Genomic DNA, 17,271 nt, shown 5'->3' on the forward strand with positions numbered 1-17,271 from the left:
AAAACCAATACTAATCTAAACAGAATCCCTATAATCCTATTTGTTAGGATAACGATATTGAATACTACGAAACTATATACTGCTGCCGCCGTCGCCGTAACTCGCCCTTTTTATTTCTCTTTGTGGCCGCCGTAGCTCCTCCAATATTGTTACCGTTTCATAAACAAGTGCATTCCAACTCGCTACAAATACAGTCTCGGTAAATTAGCAGCTCTCAATATATAGTTGTGTTGATTGATTCTCATGCATTATGAAAATATATATATATATATATATATATATAAATATATATATTCATATATAATATTAATACCAATAGTCTCTCAAATATATAATTGTGTTGATTGATTCTCATACATTATGTATATATTCATATATAATACTAATACCGATCGTATTTCTTATTATTTTATGCGAAAAAAAAAGCACCATTATTGTTTTCCAACGTTCTTTGTCATCTGCTAGCAATATTTTTGCAGCCTATGCATAATTTATTTGTTTTGTTTGTTTGGATGATTTGTGCGTTTGATTTTGAACTTACGTACTCAAATATAATTTTATATATTTTTGTTCTTGTGATGTTGATCTTCTATAAATGATATGTTAATTTAGTTTTGGATTGTAATACAGAATTAATATAATATGATGGGTGAATGTGAAGTTTCGGTGGTTAGCAAATTTGAGGAAAAAGGTTTGTTGGTCCTAAGCTCTAGTCAATATGAGAAACACACCGTGAGTGGGGTGGAGAATGAGAACTTTGTCATAAACCCTCAATATGAGAAACAAAGTGTTGATGAGGAATTGAATGTTGACTCTGGAATCAACACCCAAAACGAGGAACAAATTGTGGTTGTTAATGGGGAGGGAGATCGGAAGTGTGATTGGATGGACGAGTATCCTCCACTTACTAGTCGAGGTGTCCAAGTTTTCTCTGTGAATTTGGTCCAAAGCACTACAAGTTGGGTGGATGCTCTCAAGAAGCCACATGTTGCTTCTTTGGAGGAGGCAAATGTCAAGATTCAGGTTAGTTTTAGTTATTATAGTCATTGATGTTGTAAGCTATGGTACTCACTTCTAATTCAACCTCTTCATAAATGATGTTTGGTTTCCAATTCTATAGATGGAGAAGTTTATGAAAGTTTGTAGCAAAAACAAAAAAATTCGGCAAGATTATGTTGCAAAGAGCACGGTGCGGAGATTTGGGACTTTGAATGGGCGTGCACTTGGGCCTGTTGAGAAGCCAACGCCACATGTTGTTCCTGGGACTTTGGATGGCCGAGTCATGTTGACGCAACATGTTGTTCAAGTCTTCGAAAAGGAAAATTGGGAGAAATCAACAGACGATGATGACGGATTAGCAAGGAAGACTGAAGACATAATGAGCTATGAGGCTGATTTGAAAGAAGAAGTTAGTATTGACAAGGCAGAAGAAACGGAGAGGAAAGTAGAGCTGAAATCAGAGAAAAGAGAGAAGGTGAGAAGCTACACCAATTTGATGTTGTTGTTTCATTCCTGAATTTGTGTGTGAATTTGATGTTTCCTGAATTTGTGTGTGAAATTGTTGTAGAAGAGGCATAAGAGGCTGAGGTTGAGGGAGAGAAAGAAGGCTCTTGCGATTGCAAGGGATGGTTTCTCTCTCACCTCTACACAAAATGATGATGAAATGCTCAACGAAATAGAAACACATAATGAAGCTTCTTCTTCCATCAAATTTCTAGATGCTGACGAAGAAGAACAGCAACAAACCGAGTTGCTCGAGCTTGTGGATTCTAAAGAAGAAGAACAGCCACAAATCAAGCTTTTGGATGCTAATGAAGAAGAACAACAAAACGAATTGCTCGAGCTTGTGGATGCTAATGAAGAAGCACAACAACAAACTGAGTTGCTCGAGCTTGTGGAGGGTAACGAAGAAACACAACTGAGAGAAAAGGTGAGAAACTAAATTACACACAACACATAGTGATTGTGTTATATATCAATATAATACAAATTTTGAAATATATGCATCATTATAATATCATTGTTGAAATATAACATAGAAATATTAACTTTAAGTTGAAATTGTGCAGAGAAGGAAGAAGAAAATGACAAGGAAGAAAAGAAATAAGGCAAGAGCAGCGGCAACAAATGCAAGAAAGAAATGGATTTTACTCATCTTCATCAACCTCACACTTGTGTTATGCCTCATCTTCAACTTGTCCGCCAAATTCTTCACTAGATTGTATATTTTCTAGTTTATTTTGTTGTTTATGACCGAATACTTCAAGTATGATATTTGCGTTACTAGTAAGTATTGGTTAGTACATAGAATATGTTACTTTATATTCTTATATCCAATATTAAGATATTGGAAATTTAAGACTACCGATCCTATATTGTGTGGGAGAATTTGAGTTGTTATTTCATTATTATACTTATTTTTTTCTTCAACTTTTTTTTTTAAAGAAGTGGATATAATTAATTCTAACGATAAAGAAGTAGATATAGTTAATGCTAACAAGGAAGGAATTAATTTTCTTGGGATATGTATTGGTACCATAATAATTTTCTAATATTTCAAGGAGCAGCTTCTACAATGATAGGGATCCGGTTTATCTGGCAGAGCTGTATCTAGTCTCTGCTGCTATATGTGTAGCTTAGTTCAAACATACGCAGTGGGATTCTCATATATTTATTGCCAGTGAAAAAGGATAGTATATCCTTCTCCCCAACAAACAGAAAGAAAATAAAAGAAAAAAAGATATTCTCTGTTTTTTCACTATTGTGGTTTTTGATTGTGACCTATTGAGAAAGGAATTGGGTTCATGCACCTCTACCAAACACACGCACATATATATTTAAAATAATTTAAGTTGAAAAGGTCCAACTGAAGTCACAAATATGATCTGATACCTTAAACTCATTCCAATTAGAACAAAGTAAGCTTTTCTCTTTAAGAAGAAGAAAAATGTGATTGGCAATGAGTACCACGGAAGTCAATCCAAACTGCAGATATTTGATGGAAACAAGTGTTGGTTTTAAATTCATTTCAATTTAGTAAAGTTAGTATGGATGCTATAATTGAATTGAGCCTGAAAATGACAAGAATTATGAGAAACATTATCAGTACAGATTACGACTGAAACCATAACTACTTGTAAATACTCAATTTGAGATTATTCAGTCAAAACCTACGGATATTTAATCGAGATTGATTGTTTCAAAACTTATTTGAGCAGTAAACACAGTAGTACTATTAATTTAAATTTCAAGTCAAGACTTAAGAGCTCAAAAACTCTAGTTAGCTTCATATTTAATTCAATAAATTAATGTAATTTCGCAAATCGCCTAAACTGATGCAATAAGCAAGCATGAAAAAACAAGGAAAGGTTGTGGATAATTTTATCTGCAAGTTTTTACTGTGTTGTGTTGCTGCATTGACTGCAGACGCAAAACAAAACAATTGGAGCGAACAAGAAGAAGAAAGGGAATAGGTAAAATATGTGAGTGAGTGTGTGTGTGTGAGAGAGAGAGAGAGAGAGAAAAGTTGGTTGAGAGAAAGGAAAGGGAAGGAGAGAGAAAAGTAAAAGATAGTTGTATTGTACATAGGCATGAAATATAGAAACAGTTTTTGTGTCCTTTCATTTCGTTTCTTATTCCACATCCTTTGTTTCTTCTCTGTCTATTTTCTATATTTGTGCAGCAGATCTCTCCTTTGTGTAATCCGTAATTCTTGCCAGCAGTTTCCGGAATTACTCAATTAGATCATGTTTCGCCGCTGAAACCCAGCCAAAATTTGGAAGAAGGGCTGCTGACTGAGGAGCTGGAATATGTGAATTAGTTTCAAGGTTGTGAATGTGAAGGGGAAAATCAGACTCGACCTTTCCGCAGATGAATTCAGTTAGCCCATAAAGGTGCGACCTTTTATTTTTCTGTTTCTGTTTCTGGGGTTTATTAATTTGAAACAAATTTGTTGGGCAATTCATAGTCACTGACCTGATGGTTTGTGTTTTAGTGAGACTTCGAAGATCGTTGCTTGATTACTTAGAAGAGGTTTGACTTTAGCAAGAACATGGTTAAGGTTCAAGGAAGAAAATCCAAGGTTTCCTCCTTGAAGATTGAATTTTTATGGTGGTTATGTTGTTCAGTTGTATTGTGAAATTTATTGACCAAAATCCTCCCAGTTTTAAAGAAAGCTACTACTATATTAAACACTTGTATTTCCGTTTTCCAACAACTTAGATTCCAAGTTTCCTATTTCCCAATGTGCAGGTGTTTCTGTAGTTTTTGGGGTTGTACAAAGTTTTTATCTTTGAGAGATGGAAGAGGTAGGTGCCCGGATAGTTGCTCCTACAGTCATCCACCAGCATCTGACTGCGAGATTTTGTGATCCATATCCGATGGCTAAAAAACGCGCTCTGCCCTTTGACTCATCGAGCTTTCTGCCACAGAATACTGCAGAAAGTTGGAACCCCAAGTCCTGGAACTGGGATAGTGCCAGGTTTGTCGCCAAACCATTGCAACGCAATGGAGGCCAAGTGGGGGGTGGCGAAGAGATTCAGCCAGCCGTGCCAAGAAGAAAACAAGTGCTGAGTAGTGCTTCATATTCTAGGACTCCTGCAGTTTCTGGAGAAGTAGATGATAATCTCGTACTGAATCTTAGAGGTGGAGATGGAGCTCGTAGTAGTGGTAATACTGGTGGTGTCAATTTGGTGGAGCCACAAACTGTATCAAGGCCCAATAAGAAAGTAAGATCGGGATCACCTGGTGGTACTAACTATCCCATGTGTCAAGTGGATAATTGCAAGGAAGATCTGTCTACTGCTAAGGACTATCACCGCCGGCATAAGGTGTGTGAGGTTCACAGCAAAGCTGGCAAGGCCTTAATCGGGAATCAGATGCAAAGGTTCTGCCAGCAATGCAGCAGGTTGGTATGTGCGAATATGCATTGCATTATACTGGGATATAGTCGAGGGTTGAAAATATTAACCACAGATAGTGTTTGTAATACATCGAGATGAACACAATTAAATATATCTTTAGTCCTATAAGTGTTACTATTAGTTTTAGGATTATTAGTCCTCCTAAATGTTTCCATGTCCTCAAGTTCACTAAAGTGTGCTAATGGAGATATTAACTGAATTTGTTTGGAAATATTCCATATGACGTAATTGATTACCATCAGTTTGAATTTCCAAAGCATATCACATAGACTTCTAGAACAGACTTTATTATTGACTTTATTTTTTCATGTCAATACATAGTTTCGTAGTGTATTTGATAAGTGATAATAAAACCTAATTGAATTTGGTTGTATACCTATGCTGATACAACTACAAGTAGTGAAAATGGGAGTTTAAGTTAAAACAATTCTGTAAATAGAAAAAACTTCTACCAAGATATGGCTCAAGTTGTGCTTCAACTCCTGTTTTTAATTATTATGAGGAGTTGGTCTTGGCATACCTCGAGTTTGCATGAAAAAAAGAAAAAAGAAGAAGAAGCATTTAGTGAAATGATAATATAGATGGGGTCATAATTTTGATTATTCACAGGGATATCTCGAATCTCTGCTTTGATTATCAAAATTTCTATTTCTTATAATGTGCATTTAGATCCAATGTTTTAGCATCATACGATTCCATGTTTCCAGGTTCCACCCTCTTTCAGAATTTGACGAGGGAAAGAGAAGTTGTAGGCGTAGGCTTGCTGGACATAATAGGAGGAGGAGGAAAACTCAGCCAGAAGATACTACTCAACGGTTATTAACTCCTGTTATTGGTGATAGCAATGTCGGTGATAATGATGTTCTGAATTTACTGGCGGTGCTAACTAGTGCACAAGGTATAAAGTTGGCAGATTAATGGCTTAATCATTTAGTAGTAGGAGCTTATCAAATAATGTTGCTAATAAAAAATGGTGAATAGCTCATGTGTTGGCCTTGGATGCATCATCCATGTATATAATAAGGACATGCTAAAACAAATTATATGCAACCTTAGCACTAATCATGCAATATTCAGACTTACATAAGAGTTATCTGCCTTTTCTTCACATATATACATTCTAAATTCTGCTGCTTGTTGTTTTCGGTGATCATAGGGAACATTGTGGACAGGAATGATAAATTCCCATTGATACCCAACAAAGATCAGCTCATACAGATACTGAGTAAAATAAATTCATTGCAATTGCCAGCAAACTTGGCAGCCAAGTTGAATGGCATTAACTCAAATCATATATCCTTGGAAAATCAGAACCAGATAAATGGGAATGCTTCTTCCGCATCAACCATGAACTTGCTTGCTGCTCTTTCAGCAACTGCAAGGGCACCTTCATCTGATGTATTTGAAACTCAATCTCAACCGAGCACTGAAGGAAGTGACTCTGAAAAAAGCAAGTCACCATGTCCTGAAAAGCATGGTGGATCAACAATGGAATTTCAGGAGACCTCGCCAAGTGTGCCTCTTAAGCTGTTTAGTCCCTCACCTGAAGATTATAGGCCAAAAAAATCGCCACCGGACAGAAATTTTCTTTCATCTGGCAGCAGTTATCCTTCAGATGAGACATCACCTCTATCTACGCCACCTGTTGTACATGATCTATTCCCGATGCAGACTTCAAGAGACACAGATAAGAATGACCATCTGTCAAATAGTGAAGGTGAAATTGCCACGATCAACGGGTGCAGTACATCTCTTCAGCTTTTTGGAGTATCGATCAGTGGTACTGAAGATGTTCCAGCTCATACATCTCCATACAGAGCTGGATATACATCTTCTTCCGCGTCTGATCATTCCAGCCAAAATTCTGATGCTCAGGTACTTCTACATCATTTTCTTGCTGTATTTTGAGTGCAACATTTATTGTATGTTCTTGTCTTTATTTATTTTGTGTCCTTGTTCCAATGGATAGTTTGGATTGAATTTGACCTGTTTTTCTCCTAGGATCGTACTGGTAGAATAATTTTCAAATTGTTTGACAAAGATCCAAGCCATATGCCTGGGTCACTGCGGGACCAGGTCAGTGCCAATATTTTAGCTTTGCTTTCTCCACTATTTTACTTCTCCTGTACAATATTGGAGACTTCATCATGTTGTTTTATTTCCAGATATACAATTGGCTCTCTAACAGTCCATCAGAAATGGAAAGTTATATCAGGCCTGGTTGTATTGTTCTATCCCTTTATTTATCGATGCCATCATTTGCCTGGGATCAAGTGAGTTCTTTCTATGATCTTTTTACACTTCGGTACTATAAACTTTGACTAACCTTCATTTTCCCCATTAATGCCTTTGCAGCTTGAAGATAACCTTCTTAATTATGTGAAGTCTTTAGTCAAAGATATTGATATAGACTTCTGGGGGAATGGGAGATTTTTGATTCATACAGACAGACAAATGGTTTCACATAAAGAGGGTAGGTGTTGCTGATTCTTTTATAATCTGGGGTCTGTTAACTGATGTCTCTTTTTCCATGTTATCATCTTTCTTTAAGGAGTTTGAGATTGATCACCTTTTAAATTCTATACTAACACCCTCTTCTAAATTTTCCTCTTATCTTCCTTCTGTGTTATTGATCTACAGGGAAGATTCGTCTATGCAAATCATTGAGGGCCTGGAGTACACCAGAACTCATCTCAGTGTCCCCTGTGGCAGTTGTTGGTGGGCAACAGACCACTCTTCTTTTGAGGGGAAGAAGTTTGAAGGCTCCAGGCACACGGTAACTCATTGATATTTAAACAAAATTTACTCTTTCATTAATTATTTTGACTGGAAATTTTCATAATTTATCATGCAGGATACACTGCACGCAAGCAGTTGGATATAATATAAGGGAAGTTCATTCATCATTGTGCCACAAGACTCCATACGATGAGATTATCTTGGCTGATTTTAAGGTCAATGGAGCAGCATCTAATGTGCTCGGGCGCTGTTTCATTGAGGTAGAACTTAAGCTAACTGTCAACATTGAGATTATAGATGAGCTTTGTATTATTAATGTCTCCCTTGTTCACAGGTCGAAAATAGTCTCAGAGGGTCAAATTTTCCAATAATTATAGCAAATAGCACCATCTGCCAAGAATTGAGACTCCTTGAGCCCGAGATAAATGGAACCTCTGATATATGCAGTGATAGTTCAACTGATAATATTGAGAAAACAGCATGGGTCCGATCCAGGGAAGAATCCCTGCATTTTCTGGATGAACTCGGATGGTTGTTCCAAAGAAAATATAACTCATGCTTGTTTGAGATCCCAGATTATAGGCTCACTCGGTTCAAATTTCTTCTTGTATTTTCCGTCGAGCATGACTTTTGTGCATTGGTCAAAGCCCTCCTGGACATTCTGCTAGAACTTAACTCCGGTAGAGAAGGATTAGAAAAAGAATCTCTGGAGTTGTTATCAGAAATTCACCTCTTGAACCGGGCTGTCAGAAGGAGTTGTGCCAGCATGGTTGATTTTCTCATTCATTACTCCATCGTAGATTCTAGTGGTACATCTGAGAGGTTCATTTTCGTTCCAAACATGGCTGGGCCTGGTGGTCTCACACCTTTACATTTGGCTGCTTCGGCATCATCATCAGATGATATCGTTGATCTACTGACAAGCGATCGACAGGAGGTACCTTTTTTTTTCTTTTTTTTCTTATGTCCTGGATCTTTAAACAGATAAATCTTAATTTATATGTTATTGCCAAACTGTGTAGGTTGGGCTGCATAGTTGGAATTCTGTTCTTGATGCAAATGGGCTTTCTCCTCATGCATATGCCCTGATGAGGAATAACCATTCGTACAACGCACTTGTTGCTCAGAAGCTTGCAGATAAGAGCAATGGTCAAGTCTCTGTAACAATCGAGGATGACATAAAACACTTCCAGGTTGAGATGGATAAGGAAGGAAATACTAAATCGCACCTCAATCGAGGTCAACAATCTTGTTCCAGGTGTGCATATGGATACAGCAAGAGGATTCCAGGTTCCAAAGGATTGCTGCAGCGTCCATATATACACTCAATGCTCGTCGTTGCTGCTGTTTGTGTTTGTGTGTGTTTGTTCTTAAGAGGACACCCCTTTGTTGGTCGTGTTTCTCCGTTTTCATGGGAGAACCTGGAGTACGGCACAATTTAACTACTGCATCGACAGTGTTTAATAAATTCTGCAAACAAGGAGAAGTGTGTATTAGAAGGCATGAATAACTCACTTGAGGATGACAATCAATTGGTGGCAGCACATCTGTTCATCAAGTTCTTTGCTGACCAAGACGAAAGCGTGATATCTCCTAACCTGTTACATGAATTTTCTGATATCAGAGAGTGAAAAGCTTCAGCGCAATAGCTAGATTTCCCAGAGTTAAATCCTTCATCAATCCATTGAGTTCGAAGACTAATATGGATCACTTTGAACGTACAAGAGTGGTGTGATATTCATAACCTACTTCAAGGAGCATATTGGTTGAATTTGATACAAGGAGTCTGAAGCATTGCAAGACTATATCCACTAAGGTGAAAGAATGCTCTATGCTCTTGTTCAAGCTCATCAACTTCAGCTAATTGCCATGGACGTTGATCTGCACTAATTGTGCTAACAATGAGGCCAAAGAATTACACACTGGGATTTTCTTACTGTAAGAACTAGGTGTTATATATTTAGATAGTTGAAGAGAAAATATATACATGCAATAAGAGTATTAGGTGGTTTTATATATTTATTAATTTGTTTTTCTTCGTAAGTCACATTTACTGCAAGTAAAAGCCTGTAGTAGTGTATGATTGCTCTTGGTTGAGGGCTAATCTGACTTGAGGTAAGGTAGGCTTTTGATGATGTATTCCTCCTGTAAAGACATGGTACTAGAATCTGTCTTGTATTTATTGTCTGAATCTTGTATAAATTCATATGCTTTCCATACAATAATTTGAGTTCAAGGAATGTCTTGTTGTTCTCCTGTCTGTGTGTGTGTGTGAAGAGGCAACTGAAGTAGACAAACTGTTTCCCATTAATTATTACAGCAGTTGCAGAGGCCATTATGATGAGCATGAGCAGAGAAGAGGAGATAATTATACATACATTTGTTGCAGCAGGCAAAGAATTGAGGTTGATGCTTGAATAATAAAAGTAGTCATGGTTGTTGTATCCTTCTTCTGCTAACACACCTACCTCTTGCTATGTTCTGAACCAGGGCTTCTCCCATGCCTTCTCCGAGGCCTTCGATGAGGCCTCCGATGAACTCTATGACGACCTGGGACGCCAGACGAGCTGCAGTCCCGAGGGCGCTGGGCCTCTCGGGCGGGGGTATGCCGTTGGCTTCAAGGCCATTGATGAAAACCTTGGCACACACCGCATGAAGATGGTATTCACACACCGTGCAGCGGTACATTCTGCCCGATCTCTTCTTGTTGCACTGCCCGCAGGCAGCCCCGTTGGCCGTGCCCGCCGCGGGCAGCAGCCTCAGCATGTGCGGATGAGCCGGGTATTGCACCTCGGTGGTCAGCATGGCGCAGCAAGGGTGCATCTGGAAACTGCAAGCCCTGCACCGGAAGGCGAAGCCTCTGCTGGACTTGGCGCAGACGTCGCACCTCGGCCACGAGATCCCGCCTTTTGCTGCATCGTATAAGGTGAGCTTGTGGTGAAAGGATGGGGCCGGAGCCGGGGTTTGAGTTTTACGTACCCGACTTAGGTTTAGCATGGAAGATGAGCTGATGCTGGCCGTGGAGAGGGTGGTTGTTCAACACAGGGGGGGAGGCGGCGCAGAAGTCGTGCAGCTGGAAGTCGCACTGCTGGCAGGCGAATCTCCGGCCGGCCCCGTACTCCTTGCATCCGCCGCAGGTGAAGAGCTCCGTGAGAGTGACTTGTACCAATGGGTGCTTCGAGTGGGCGTAATGCGTCATCCCTTCTCCGGCAGCTGACTGCGGCGACGTCGGGAACTCCACCGGGGAGGAGGAAGGGAGAGATGTTTGAGATTTCAGGGATGTTTTTCTTCTCATTGTGTGTGTGTGTGTGTGTGTGTTGGATATGGCAGTGGGAGAATATTATTTATGCTGCGAAAAAAACATCAAGTGCTTGCTTTATCAAACAGGAGAATGAGAATGTAGTATGAGAATACTGCCTTTTGAAAAATGAAAATACAAATGTTTTACGTAATACTCCTACGCATTCAATGTTTAATTAAGATCATGTTGGCTGCAACTAAATTGCGCAACACCATGATTATCTTTTCTTTTATTTGCACATACATCAAATTGAAATATTTACTCCACATTGAGGTGTTAATTACACTGACACCTACAGCCAATAAATCCAGTGAAAAATAAGGATAATTCTTTGCCACTTCTCTTTATCTGTATTTTTATAAATTCGAGTGTGCAATTCTTTGCACTTCTCTTTATCCGTAATAAACCAATATCGTTTGGTTTATTAGACACAACCTATACAATAAAGGGTTAATTTGTTAATCGATTCTTTAACATCTCTATAAGTCACCTTAAAATATGTCTCAATGGACAAAAATGTCCTAATCCTTAAATTGTATATAAAAAATGTCCTTTTTTATAATTACATGCATTCTATGTTCAAATTAAGTGGACGCACCTAAATACGGTTAGATGGTTTTGATAGGTTATCTGTAAAAAGTCATACAAATTTCTTAAATATAAAATTAAAAATGATTTGTCACGATTTAGGAATTGGAAATGGGCTTTCCTTATTTATCGCTTGGCTGGGGGAAAAAATTCAAAAGCAATGGGGTCAGAAGATGCCTATGTTTGATTCTGTTACATTAGATAAAGTTGTCGTCTGCAATTATACATAGGGCTCGCAAATCGTGCGGGTCGGATCGTTATCGGATCAATCTGATATCGACCTGACTTGATAAAGCCAAATTCGAACACGGCCACAATGTTCGAACTCGACACGAACTCGATACGATTTGCCTAAATCTGAACTCGACACGAACCCGATAACAACATGATTTAAAGCGTGTTGACACGACACGATAGCAACACGATCTGATTACAACCTGATAACAACACGAATTTAGAGTTGATCTGATTTGCCCAAATTCATTCACATCAATAATAATAATAATAATAATAATAATAATAATAATAATAATAATAATAAATACAAGTAAATATTTAATAAAAGCTAAACTAAAGTGTAGAAAAAAATCATGAATAAAAAATTAAAAATAAATATTTAATAAAAATTTAATTCTATCGGGTTACCCGAACCCGATCACGAAATTATCAGGTCCTTATCAGGTCGACCCGATAAGAACTCGAACCTTATCGTGCGTGTTACTAACCCATTAATTTCGTGCGATCTTGTATCGTGCTTTCGTGTCGTGTCGAAAATTGCCAGCTCTAATTATACAAGAGAAGAAGCTGGAGTGAACAAAAAGCACATGCAAGAAATAAATAAGAGACACATATGCTCCAAAGTCAAGATTTATCTTTATGCTCAAGGAAGTTAATTGGAATTAACCAATAAAAATTTACTAATTTGTATTTCTTTCTCATTAACTAAGGGTGAAAAAGAATCCAAATCTTTGAGGAGGGTTCTTATTCGATTTAAAGTGGGAGCCAATCAAGAAAAAAATTGCAGCCTTTAAGATTTTTGATGTTTTAAAGCAAAGTAAAGCCAAGATTCATCGTTGAAGTGGGATTTATGGGCTCGTTTGTAGGCCTCGTTTTTCCATAGTGTGAGTTGTAAAGCAAATTAACACAGTGAAATGAATTCCATCAATTCTGCCTGTGCCTGTCTATTGTTTCATGTTTGAAAAACTTCAACAAGTATTCTTTATAGACGTCGCTTAGACAATAAGTTTACATCCACCGCTTGATTTGATATAAATTTATTCGGAACATTGGAGGTGACCAAGAATAATCTAACAATTTTTACGACATTAATTGATGTATAACTGTAAGAAAGAAAGAAAAAAAAAAAAGAGTTCAAATTATTCCTCATAATAAACAAATTAAAAATTATAGAATTTACTGTGTGATTTTTCAATTACTACTTTCAAGGATAACTCCAATTAAATGGGAGAAAGTATAAGAACAAATAAATGAATAAAAAGTTAGAGTTAATTCTTATTGTTAATGCTTCAAAAATTACAATAAATAGAAAATATATTGCATAAAATAAATAAAAATGGATTGGTAATAGTAGGAATGGGAATATATGTCAAAAATTGTAATATTAAGGACTTATTTGTATCTAAAAATGTGTAAGCTAGAATACATTTGTTCTAAAAGTGTTATAGGTATATTATATCCTAATCACTCACTCAATACCAACGAGCTCTAAGGGTATATTTGACCCTTTTCCCTAACTAGTACTCACTTACTTTTGTTTTGTATTCTTTAATAAAATCATCATTTAGATAAATAGTATCGTACTTGTGCTTGGATTTCAGCGGAGGTGGGTTTCATTAGCTTGTTGTCTTGGCCTGTCTCATTTTCATGATGAGATAGAGCGATTCTATTTAAAACTTCTCATTTTACTTATATATAGTCCCTGATAACAATAATAAATTTATTATTATTATTATTTTATAATTTATAGTCTCCAAATTACGTACGTACCTAATAAATAATGAATGATTCTAAACATAACCCCTTTCTTTTTCATATAAACATGGCACAAACCCAAAAATTTGGAGAAGAAAAAAAATTGTAGACAAATAGTACTCTTTCCGTTCCATATATAGGCCGATTGGAATTTACACAAAAATTAAAAAAAATATATTAAAAATAAAATATACAAGTAAGCTTTCTAATACGCTCATAATTATTATTTAACGATGAATTAAAATTGAAATAAATTAAAGAATTAAATATGGTTATAATAGTAAATGAGTAAAAAAGATTATTTTTTTATGAAAACAAGCCTATATATTTGAGACATTCGAAAAAAGAAAACAAACCTATTTAAATGGGACGGAAGGAGTATTATTTTCTAAAAAGACATTAATGTTACAATTAAAAGGCGTGTAATAACAAATCAGCATAAGAACGAATGAAATTATAACAGCAATTAGCATGAATTTGTCGAATTTTGAATTAAATGATCCTTAAGTTGCATCTCGGTGGGCGTGCAACAAAATTAAATCACATGAATTACTTACTGCTCCAAATCTATTGATGAAAACAATTGTTAATATACTTGTGAATACACATATTCAACCTTTAAAAGAAGCTACGAACTTCACGCAATATGTTTTTTTGTTTTTCTTTTCTTTTTCCCTTTGTTTCTATCCAATTATTATTGTGAATCCATAACTCAATCAATTAATTCATCAAGCACTCAAATATGAAATGCAGAAATAGGATAAATGGAGCACAGCATTCAGAATTTTAAAAACCTGGCATTTTTTCTAAGCTCCAGCATATATAGTTTTACTTTTTCATATTTTTGGGGCTACGGTGCTTGAATTGTGAGACTTTATGAGGAATTTATTTTTGGCCGAAGGAATCGCATCGTTTGATGACATTTCGATGCCCTAAGTCAGCTCTCAGTCGTCGAAACAAATTTTATTGGATAGGTTTGAAAGAAAATTGATAAATAACGAGTAGTACTATATTTGACTTATACATTCAGATATACTCCATTTATGAAAACATTCAAATCTTAGGATATAAGAAGATGCTTTTATATAATTATTACCTTAACATAAATACCAGCATATAGTTTATTCCTCAATTTATATGAAGTCGTGATTTTTTTATTATTTGCGTGGAGGATGAAGAAATGATGAGGTGGCTATAAATTAATTACCGTCAATCGCGCATTGAATAAATTCATTATGAAGGTTGTTTTTTGCGAATAGTAGTGACAAACGCACCTTTCATTTTGCATACTACTCCTGGTTGAAAGGGTAGTAAATTAACAAGTACGGATAAATTAGATAACAATGATGATGACAAATGGGTGGGGGTCTACTGCTGGTTTTAGTTTTATACACACACACACAGAGGCGAGCTGTCATATGAAGGCTGATTAGTCAAAACATTAAATTCACGCAAATAGTACGTAGAGTTGTACGATGAATTAAGAACTATATGAATCATGATGCCTAACTTAATAACTCAAATTAATCGATCAAAGTTTTTCTAGTAATTCATACTCCCTCCGTCTATTAGGTTTATCTCATTTCTTTTAGGCACGATTATTAAAAAAGAATATAATTAGTATAGTAAAAATGTATAAAGACGTGAGATCATATTATTTATAATGTAAAATCATTATCAAATATAGAAACATGACAAGATCAATGAGACAATTCAAAAAAGAAAAGAGGACAAGATCAATGAGGCGGATGAAGCATTTTATTAACGTCATATTTTATTAATGTCCTGTAAATTATATTTTTATTTATTTAAATTTATACTAGTTTGAATGTTGTTTTATGAATAAATTAATTTATTTATGATATATATTTAATTTTACTATATAATAGTTGAAAAAAATAAATCCGAAGGCTATGCACAACTCAAGTACTCATCCTCATCCATATTTTACTTACAGTGCACCAGCATAATTACTCCCATTAATCATACATTGCCACTTGTCTCTTCATTTCTTACACTAACTTCAACTGCAAAAACTACCTATATATATATATATATATATATTCAAATTATTATACGATTAATCAATCGCAATTATTATTATTATACTATATTATCAGTTGGAAGTTTTGGCCGATTTTAAACCAAGTCAATAGTTCGAAACATTAGATTGTGTGAATCAAACACCGCTGAAATGAAAATTTTATTGAAAGAAAGAAAAAAAAAGAACAAAAATCCTAAAAATGTGTCATGCTTCATGACACAGTTTCCTTTTTTGTCTGTCCCACGAAGCATGACACGTTTTTAAAAATGGCAAAAAAAATTACCCTTTATTTACATTTTCACTTTTTCACCTACCACACTTAAACACACAAAATACCAATTTCTTAATTTTCGTGCCGAAAAGAAATGTGTCATGCTTCATGGGACGGAGGGAGTAAGAGTGGGAAGTCATAAAATTTCTTCAGTTGAAGTACGTTTCTGGACAAGCCTTAATTCGGTAGTAGGCGGCGGGCTCTCTCTCTCTTAGACTATGTACCATCACATTTATAGCGCTGCTCATAAATAAATATTTTAAGGAAACTGCAAACCACAAATTATATATAGATAAAATGAGGAAAACATATTTTTCGTAGGAGAATTATAATCATTACATGTATTATATGGTGCGATGAAGAGAGTGAGTAATGATGAAGAGCACACACAGAGAAAGCAACAAGTGAAGAGACCAATTCATGATTTGTCTTATTAATCTGGATGACCTATATATCTCATTCTCATTTAATTATGGTAAGTCGTTTCATTACTTTATTCAACAACGCAATTTAGCTGATTAACGCAACTTAGCTAATTAGTGAATTTAAAAATAAGTTTATACTTTATTTTAAGTGATAATATTTTAATAATTCATTACAAAAATATTAAAAGATTAATAAAATTATACTCTCTTTGTCTCGTGAGGTGGTCTTGGGAACAACCGGGTTGCACCATCACTTATACCTTGACCTGCACCCTGATTCGAACCGATATCCTGACCCAAACCTTATAAATAGCATTATTTTGAGTGAGGGTCAACTCAATTGTACGGTTCACTCAGTTGTACTCAAGTTTTTGTGTTGTCTCATTAATAATGACTCACTTTCATTTTTCATCTTTTTCGTTAATAATGGCTCATTCCAAAAAATAAAACCACTTTCTCTAATAAAAAGTTGTGGTTCCATCACTTTCTATCACTTTTATCATTTAATCACTCTTCTTCTTAATAATTGCATCCAAAAATATAAAATCATACTTAATGAAACGAATGGAGTATATAATTAGAAAATTATTTGAAGGTGGATGTTTCTTCGATTTTTTCTACTTCGATTATCTACAAAAAATCAATAGGAATTAAGCTAAACATATATTTAAAAGGATAATGGTATGATATTACTATAGATATAAATTGTGAAGACCTCTTTCGCTAGCATTCGTTAGATAACAATGCAAAATTAAATCATGACCGAACACAAGTTTCGATTGGTGAAGTCTTATGTTCGAAAAAGATTGTTTATGTCTTTTGTTTATGTTTATAACAAAAACTAGTCTTTATATCAAGATGATGCCTTTAGATCTGATATATAAGTTGTATTCTATTGAGTTTTGACGAGAAATCACATTACGTTGTATTCCTCCAGACTCCCGTCTACAAAACATCTTTCTAATTTTTTATTTTTATCTGTTCACGAA

General features: G+C 35.7%; 3 protein-coding genes across 8 annotated transcripts; 2 read left to right on the top strand and 1 right to left on the bottom strand.

Moving 5' to 3' along the window:
• On the top strand, window positions 1-2,430 carry LOC131011036 (uncharacterized). Its single transcript, XM_057938778.1, has 5 exons — window positions 1-199; window positions 631-1,023; window positions 1,121-1,474; window positions 1,568-1,930; window positions 2,070-2,430. The coding sequence occupies exons 2-5, from the start codon at window positions 643-645 to the stop codon at window positions 2,232-2,234; spliced, it is 1,263 nt and encodes a 420-aa protein (XP_057794761.1). The 5' UTR covers window positions 1-199; window positions 631-642; the 3' UTR covers window positions 2,235-2,430.
• A 784-nt stretch (window positions 2,431-3,214) lies between these two features.
• Window positions 3,215-11,115, top strand: LOC131011038 (squamosa promoter-binding-like protein 14). Of its 6 annotated transcripts, none has more exons than XR_009096720.1 (14): window positions 3,450-3,893; window positions 3,995-4,081; window positions 4,252-4,906; window positions 5,630-5,820; window positions 6,079-6,797; window positions 6,924-6,998; window positions 7,088-7,195; window positions 7,278-7,395; window positions 7,563-7,698; window positions 7,777-7,921; window positions 7,996-8,598; window positions 8,684-9,477; window positions 9,982-10,066; window positions 10,152-11,115. XR_009096720.1 is itself a non-coding variant. In XM_057938782.1 (13 exons), exons 4-13 carry the CDS (start codon window positions 4,299-4,301, stop codon window positions 9,101-9,103), a joined length of 3,123 nt encoding a protein of 1,040 aa, XP_057794765.1. In that variant the 5' UTR covers window positions 3,313-3,473; window positions 3,723-3,893; window positions 3,995-4,081; window positions 4,252-4,298; the 3' UTR covers window positions 9,104-9,901. The 6 variants fall into 6 exon arrangements, 4 of the variants coding, with proteins under 4 accessions (XP_057794764.1, XP_057794765.1, XP_057794763.1 ...); XR_009096721.1 differs by having other exon boundaries at window positions 9,985-10,066; XM_057938782.1 differs by lacking the exons at window positions 9,982-10,066; window positions 10,152-11,115 and having other exon boundaries at window positions 3,313-3,473; window positions 3,723-3,893; window positions 8,684-9,901.
• On the bottom strand, window positions 9,951-10,956 carry LOC131011041 (protein VACUOLELESS GAMETOPHYTES). Its single transcript, XM_057938787.1, has 2 exons — window positions 10,641-10,956; window positions 9,951-10,573 (listed from the first exon to the last, which is right to left on the bottom strand). Exons 1-2 carry the CDS (start codon window positions 10,954-10,956, stop codon window positions 10,092-10,094), a joined length of 798 nt encoding a protein of 265 aa, XP_057794770.1. The 3' UTR covers window positions 9,951-10,091.
• Window positions 11,116-17,271: the final 6,156 nt, after the last annotated feature.

This window comes from Salvia miltiorrhiza, chromosome 2 (assembly GCF_028751815.1).
Source record: "Salvia miltiorrhiza cultivar Shanhuang (shh) chromosome 2, IMPLAD_Smil_shh, whole genome shotgun sequence".
NCBI lineage: Eukaryota > Viridiplantae > Streptophyta > Magnoliopsida > Lamiales > Lamiaceae > Salvia > Salvia miltiorrhiza.